This window comes from Corvus brachyrhynchos, unplaced genomic scaffold, assembly GCF_000691975.1.
Source record: "Corvus brachyrhynchos isolate BGI_N302 unplaced genomic scaffold, ASM69197v1 scaffold142, whole genome shotgun sequence".
Classification (NCBI taxonomy): domain Eukaryota; kingdom Metazoa; phylum Chordata; class Aves; order Passeriformes; family Corvidae; genus Corvus; species Corvus brachyrhynchos.
This window is the reverse complement of record NW_008237226.1, coordinates 7,600,476-7,608,885: the sequence shown is the minus strand read 5'-3', so window position 1 is coordinate 7,608,885 and position 8,410 is coordinate 7,600,476. Positions and strand designations below refer to the sequence as shown.

Genomic DNA, 8,410 nt, shown 5'->3' with positions numbered 1-8,410 from the left:
GGGAAAAGTAAGGGTTTGCTGGTTGTTGAATTTATTTTTCTATCCAAGAGAAAGGATAGCATAGCTTTTCCTCTGTGTCTGTACTGTTCTGGCAATGCAGACACTAAGAAAGAACAGCTCTGTTAGCCTCTAGGCTTACACTATTAAAACATGATTAATTAATATGCCACAGGATTGGCAAAGGAAATTAATACACATAACTCATGTACTTCTATTTTACTTCTAATTAAGCAAGAGAATATGCCTCTTATGAGACTCCCATTTAAGGGAGCTGTCAGAACCAGTATTTTCTTAGACAACAAACCACTGACATCATCCTTCCCCATGGATTAAAGTGCTGCATATGAGAAATGGTATCAAGATAAATCCCACCCATGTTGCTCTTTAGAAACATGAAAAAGGGAAAGTAAAACTACTTTAACAACAAATCTTCACTTTCTTCAGCATCTCTGTATATCCCTCAAAAACCTACTTAAACATATGTACCAAATAGGCTGCAACTGCCAGATGCACAGTGAAGCTGACCAGAGAAAACAGAAGTAAGGGTCATAAAAGCAGATTCACCAGCCTTTCAACTTTATTGAACAACTGCAGTGTTATTCAAGCAAGTGTATCTGTACATTTAAAACATTTTGGAAGCTCTGCATCTTAAATAATCATGACATCCAGAGACTTTCCTTTCATCCATTCATGGTAAAGAATGTGTAGTATCAGAGAAAAAAGGGCATACTAATAGTGATGTAGTTCTGAATTTTGAAAGGCTTGTGGGAACAAAAATCCTATCTCAAGCATTATTATGGGAGAAAAACTGCCAAAACGATATAAACTTGGAAGGTCTAACGAAACTACACTGAATTTAGGATGACACACATCTATCCCCTTCCAAATGCATGAATTCTGCTCTCAATGCCACTTTTCAATTCCAATTCTTAAAAAACCCCATGAAATATATACAACATTAACTTATCAATCACAGAGAAAACATCCTTATTTTAGGATGGACACAAATTAGAATTATTCAAGCATTCAAATCTATACAACTTAAATTTTATGAAGGCTTGCACAGCTTTTGGAAACCGACAATAAAGTATCTTTCTAACTCTAAAGTTAGTTCAGTTACTTTATAACCCAAAATGTTTCTGCATCTGAAATACACCGATGAATACATATACTTTCCTGAACCACTAACAGGTGATTCAGAACACCAGTGAAATTCACAAAAAGTTCACAGTTGTGATCTAAACAATCAATATGCTAATTATTTCTGCAGTGGCTTTTGTCCTATGCCCCATAGCTGGACGCTGTCCTGATGCTACACAGAGTTAAATCTAATTTTAGAGCATCAAAAGAGACTGGGAACAAGGGCAGCAGTAAGAGGAGTGGATACCATCCTGCCCTCCTGTTGAGTAGAACTCAACATTCGACCATCATTTCTATTAGGAGGAATGACTAGACAAGCAAAACAAAGCCTCATTTGGGTGATCAAATTACATCCCACAAATATCATCCTACTGATGACATGAGTAACGGAATGTTAGATTCAGACTGTCCTACCTAAGAGGAACACAAATTGTAAGCAGGAAAACATGTGCTTTATTAAAATTAATGTGGCAGCTTGTGGGATTTTCCACACTTTCTTCCACTAGAAGCTGTGTGTCCTCACATTTGCAAGCCCAAGACTCTTTTTGAGCACCACTTTCCACAACCTTCTCAATTTTTCTCCACCTTCCTGAAACCCTTTGCTGTTAGCCACCTCGCCTTCTTTAATCTTTCCTCATATTCTCTTTTCCATGGCTGTATTTGAGCTTTTCTTTAACAACTCTCACCAATACTGATGGTTTGAATTCAGATGAGACATAAATTACACAAATAATGCACCAGTCAGTCGTCAATTCCAAATATTAACTCATTAAGCAGATACTGAAAGATATAGGAGAAGACTTCAAACAAAATAAAAAAAAAAAAAAGGCATTAGTTGAAGTCAAGCTCTGCAAACACTTCTTGGACCTGTTTTTTAGGGTGTAATTCACAAATGTTTATCATGCTGACTTACCCATGAGTAACTTAGATGGGTTGTTTCGTAGTGGGTTCTGAATTTGGAAATTCAGCATACTGGTGCTCTCCTCTCAAGGTTCCCTGCAAATCCAACCACAAAACTCTTTCTGACTCACCTCTCTCTCTTGTACAAACTGCAGTAAATATGATTGGAGAAAGTCTCATTCCCTTATATAACGCATGACCCCACATACAGTAAAACAGCCTCAACATAAACTATTACTGAACTATTTAATAAAATTTGAAAGGTGTATTTCCATCTTTTGATTCTCTGCAGTTTCCTCTCCCCCACAGCTGAGCAGCTTTTAAAAAGCAAAAACTGTATACCCATCCTCCTCTTAATCACCTTTTACTAACTAACCATGTTTCATTCCTCTTTCTGCAGCACTTTTCTTCTCTTTTTATTTTTAAACATTATCTGTGCTCTCAATTTTCATTTCTCCGGTGGAGTGAGGTAAATTGACAAATTGACAATTGAGAATTAAGAGGCAGATCCTATGTGTCTCCACAGACTAGAGGTCCCTTTGCTACTCAAGAATACATAGAAAAGCATTACTAAAAGCTCGTATTACTCCATCCTCAAGACTGCTTAGATGTGATAACCTGACTTTCTATCTTGGAATATGTAGTTGATAGCCCAAAATAAGTCAATCTACTTGGTCTTAATCCAGGAGACAATCTTCAGAATTCTCCTGGCCTTGTACTCTGGACCCTCCCTCTTCAGACAAAGTGACAAGACTATCAGAGAAATTAAGATGTTTATCTAAAGGCTGCACTAAACTAACAAATGACATTATATCTCCTATGACTAGCATTTCATGCTGTCCTTTGGTGTGAAGATTACAGTCAAAAGAAATCTCAGGAAAAAAGCAGGAAAGACTAGTCTTTATATTACCTGGTACTTGACATATTTTTAATAGTAATAATATCAACTAAACTGTTTGAATAGGCCAAAATTAAGTGTTAAGGCTACTATAAAGGAAAGACTTACTTCTCACAGGAAGGGTTAATTTAAGGATAATAATGGTTCTATGGAAAGATAATTGCTACCATGAAATGAATTTATGATCCTGAATTCTACAACCTCTCCTCCAGCTATAGTGTACTGTGACAAGGATGCATAGCAGGGACAGAAAACATCTTAATTCATTGGCTATCCTATGGAACTACCTTACAAGCACCTTTGATTAACACAACAGGAAGTATGAACTTATGATCATACCACATCACTTTTTCGAAACCAAGAGAACAAAGAAAGGCCCAGTATCAGGGAGAGTCTTTCCCTTGCACAAGCCGGAAGTTAGACATATTTAAATTTTGTGAAGGATGATAAAAGGTTTATATCTACCTATATACCTATGTACAGATTCTCTTTCAGACTCTTCACTGTAATAACGTTTATTTAGCCGGAATCTAAAAGGGCTCCTGTTACTGTCACGGTGTAAAAGACAGGAACGAGAAAAAAAAAATCCTAATTACTGACAGTAAGAAACAGCATTTAAAAAGTAGTGTATGTTATGGAATATACTTGTAGGTACCATTAATAATAGTCCTGAGTTTTACCTTGGTCTTGCGTGCTGTTTATATGGGAGGATAAGATTGAGCTCTAGCTTTAAAAAGTCTCTGTTACTAGTAGTACAACACTAGGCATGAAAAACAGAGCCAAATGTGTATTCCCCAACAGTTAATCTTGGAAAAGAATAGACACAGAATGTCCTACCTCTTCTGGACGTTTCTGTGCCACCGATATCAGCTCTTCAGAGCTACTTCTTGAGGTAGAGGGTACCACGTTACCTGGGGCCTCTGAGACCACCTCATTTGACGGCTCGGAGTCCTGAGGGCAAGACACAAACAGACCCCTCAGCAGCATGTTGATGTGGCACGCCAAGAAAATGAGACTTTTCAGAGGTACTGTGCTTTAAGCACAGAGAGAGAAATAAAAAATACTCGAGGTCTGACACTACACTCTTTTTACCCTGGGCAACTTCTTCTGCCCAAGTCAAAAACATCTGTCACATATTTTCTCTTAAAATAATATTTTCTTCAGGAGAGCATTTTAAGACTTTTTAAATAGCTATGGCATTTCAGAATTGCGAAGTTCTGAATAAGCATGGTTTTTTGCCCATACCTACCCCTGCCCCTGAAGGAAGGGAATATTACATTTCATCTACTTATGGCAGATGGATGTTTCTGCAAAACAGCTGAAGCCATGCTAGAACAATCCCCAAAAACTATATTTTACCAATCACTGCAAACCAATATAGCACACAACCTGGTAAAGTTAAAGAAGTTAGCAGAGTTTGCTATCTTTTAGTAAATTTAACATTACAGTAAAATATATAAAAATTCTTAAGTAATTTACATTCTATTTTCCAGATTGCCTTGATTTTGCCATGCAGCATGACTACATCATTCAGAATAAAACCCACTTTAATACCTTCACTGCTTCACATGGAGGTTTTGATAACTGCATAGATTGAGACATTTTAATGCAGAGAAAAAAATCCATTAGTTGGTACAATCTCTACTGTGCTTGTCATAATGCTCATTACAGAAGATATGTTAGATGTCCTTGCTTAGCACGCAGAATATGTGCTTTTGATATATCACTTTCTTTCTACATTCATTAATTGCAAGGAAATCAAGATTATACTCTCTGAAACTGCAAGCTGCAAAGCTCATTATTAAGTTTTCAAACATAACAACCTCTAAAAAGTAAATTAAAATTTTGTAATGATAATATTCAGCAATTGCAGTTTAGCCCAATGTATGGAAAGGGAAAGTGATCCCTGGTCCAACAACCATTACTCAATCACACAGAGAATCACAGGTAAGACCAGATACTGTAAAAGAATTAACACATGGAGGCAGTTCCCAGAGACTGTAAAGGGGAAAAAATACCTTCTGAGCTTAAATATGTCTAATAAAACTTTTTTACACCTTTCTTGTTGCATCACCTCTCTGTGACTTAGAAAAAGGATATTCTGGCCCATTCTGTGGCTTGCCACCTTAAATTTAAGGTGTGGTATGAGGAAGACATTTTAGGAAAAAAAACCAGCTTTCAGTAAAAAAATAGCTTTTATTGAAGACTAAAGAATACCACCAATTAAAATGTTAACAGTGAAGTCCAACTGCCATTGCACTGAACTGTTTTATGGGCATATGCCCATGCTGGATCTATAGAACAAGAGGAAAAATGAGATATCTTGGAAGAATACCAGCCAAACACAGTGAGCTGCAAGGAGAAACATCTCTAGCATTCTGATAATAAAAGTCTGATTTTCCCCATGCTGTACATGCCATCAAAAGGAACTTTGAACCATGTTCGTCCTGACAGCTCACTAGTTTCCCTGGACTTGTACAAGCAAACATCTTCTCTCTCAAAAGCCACTTTTGTTTGGTCCTAGTGAACTGTGATGATAAGAATCTTTCTTCTTGTTGAGCCAATTAGCCATGAGCTAACTCTTGAGTATAGAACAGTACTGTTTTCCCCTTGAGAAAGTTAAATCAATGCCATGCAATTTATCAGCTCAGTATGTTTCCAGAAGCTCTTCTGTGCTACTTACAAAAACAAAAGTAACAAACACATCTGCTGGAAGAAAATTATATACTTGTCTGAATCTGTTGGTTCCGTGATTTCTCTCTTTGAATTCTGCTTGTATTTTGTGCCTCAACAAGTTTTTGTTATGCTGTTATTACCTGTGGCCAGATAATACTGGTAACACTTTTCTGTTACTTGCTTTTTTAAAGTAATAGAAAGTGTTTTCCAAAAATTATCTGAGCAACTACAATCTGGTAAGTTTACATTCCTGTTACATTCCTTTGCGTCAACAGGTCCATGGATTCTTTTTCACATCAAATCTTAAACATCATCTTCGCCAGCAGCTTGGCCGTGCTTCTCGATAGTTCTCTTAAGAACCAGCTGGCTAATTTAACACTTCCATTTTTAGGGAGATGGATGGAAACCAAATTTACTTTATTATTCAGAAACCAATCCAAGAAAATATGCTTCCCTTTCCAATTGCACTGGTTTTATTATCTCTTTTCACATTGTTCAGTTGGTCAAAGCACAGAGCTAATAACACCAAGGTCATGGGTTCGATCCCAGTATGGGACATGCACTTAAAGAGTAGGACTTGATGATCCTTGTGGGTCTCTTCCAATCCAGACTGTTCTCTGATCTAAATAAGTAACACAGGCAATCTTTGTTGTTCTGAACTAGTTTGGCAACATGTGAAATACCGCTTTCAGAAACAGACATATTCAGTAAGTGGAATAAGATCCTTTCATGGAAGGTACCACAATAAAAATGCTGCAAGGTGCAAATGAGAACTTTTACAGAGCTGCTTCTAGGTGTGTTATGAGTATGTGGCCAAGTCAGCAACAGTTCTGGTTAGAAATCCTGGTAGTTTTAGTTGTAGTCTGGCAAGTAAAACAACCTGAAAAAGTATGAGCATAATTTACACTTGTAAAGGAAAGGCAAAAAATATGTACCACTGACCTGAATCAGTATTTTTACCAAAGAGGTGTTAAAAGGAAAAATGTACTTTAAAAAAAATTAAAATTTATTGTCCTAAAGTCACTTTATTATTTTTTCAAGGTCCTGCATAATGAAAACAATGGCAATGGCATTATCATGGATCTGTAAACCTTAGCTGTAGAAGTGATGGAAGTGGTGGTTTACGGACATATAATTTACACAGTAAGTGTTTTGGTACACGTCTTTTCTGGTGCTTAAGCCCTTCCCATTTCATTAAATTATTATTAAATTTTCTAAAATACACAGGAAAAATCATAAATCTGCATTTTCAAGTCAGACAAATCAACACATAGCTTTATAATGGATCACAGTATTTAGTTATATTAATTATTAAATTATGGGGGAAGGTCACTAAATGGTACTTCCAGCTTCCTTAAAATGTAGAAATACGTTGTGAAAATATAAGTGCCCTTTAAACAAATAAATTCCAAATGCTCAGTAATATATTTTTGCAGATTTTGATCAAAGCTCCTCAGAACATGGTCCGTCTTGGACTTACAAAACCTTGAAGAGGAAACATGAAAGGTGTAGACATTCTGCTATGTTTATGCAAGAAAGACAGCCCTGCTTTTAACTATGGCTCTTGTCCTGTGACCTAAATGTTCATGCAGTTTAAGATACCAAAACTGCATAGGCTTGATCATTTTCTTTTCTGCAAAAAATAATATTTTAATTATATGTTGACACAAATACATAACAAATCAGATATTATAGTCCTGGGATGGAATCTTCTTACTAGATTTGTCAATATTCAGTTCTCTTCCTCCCATCATTCCAGTTGGTGTATTTGCTCTTTACATCTACCATACAGGAGCACACATTGTGCTTTTAGTTTTGTCCTTTTCTGTGCAGAAGCAGCACTGACACAGTATGCTGAAAAATCAACAGTGCATACAGAACAGATGTGGATTTCATTTGCAAGCCACATGAAAGTGATAGATTTCAAAGGGAGATGTTTGTGTTTTATGCTATGCCTATGTTGTGGCTTAATTTAAGAATTTCACTATTCTCATATTTTGCTTTTCAAAAACCAGACCTTTAATCCAAGACTGAGAGACATATACAGATATGCATGGTATATGTAAATAGGATACAGATATGTTTATAGAGATGTGTAGTCACAGGCAAGGCACACTGTGAACATCACAGTAGCAAAATGCTGTATTTACCAGGCCATGTTACTGTCAGCACAGATACTGACTCAACAAAATAGAAACCCGACATTGCTTCTTATTTTGAAGAAAATGGAGAACTGACATATATTTTTATTTTTTTAAAATATGCATAAAATATTTTCCTCGAAAGCACAAGAATTTCCATTTGAAACGCAATGATGGAAAAATAGTGTCTTAAAATGGTGTTCATACCAGCCTAACAGCCGCCTTCTTCTATTGCCTCTTTAAAACAAAACTAAAAAAGGATTGAAACAAATCCTTTATAGATGATTTCAAGCTGACAGGTTTGAATATATTATGTTAACTCTGCATCATTTTTCACATATCATCCTTTACCTTGGTCCAGTTGAAAATTACACAAGTCATAAATTAGCTTTAAACAAGTTTTGAATCAGCCTGGAACTAGTTTTCAAATTAAAGAGCCGTCAGTATATTACATCGTACTGTCATTTTATTACCCCAATCAATTCTGTGTGGCCTGAGGTAGAAAGAAAATGGATGCTGTCTTCATTTGCAAAGGGTTTATCTCTCACACCAGGCTGCAAAAACATGACTGCAGTAATGAATTGGAAGCCAAAGTTACTAACAAAGACTTCTAACAGTAACAAAGTAGAAATATTTGTCCCCCTTTACACTTCCA

The 8,410-nt window shown here is 36.2% G+C and overlaps 1 protein-coding gene across 4 annotated transcripts in view; it reads right to left on the bottom strand.

The window, feature by feature from the left end:
• The window catches only part of PHF14 (PHD finger protein 14), a 164,509-nt gene that overhangs the window by 30,139 nt on the left and 125,960 nt on the right, over positions 1 to 8,410 (bottom strand). For 2 of the 4 annotated variants that reach the window (XM_017729329.1, XM_017729327.1), the window contains exon 17: positions 3,776 to 3,889. The exons of 1 other annotated variant lie outside the window; for it this stretch is intronic. In XM_017729329.1, the coding sequence (XP_017584818.1) occupies positions 3,776 to 3,889 (114 nt within the window). Of the gene's footprint in view, positions 1 to 2,053; positions 2,137 to 3,775; positions 3,890 to 8,410 lie in introns of all 4 variants that reach the window. One more of the 4 variants, XM_017729328.1, reaches the window with a different exon arrangement.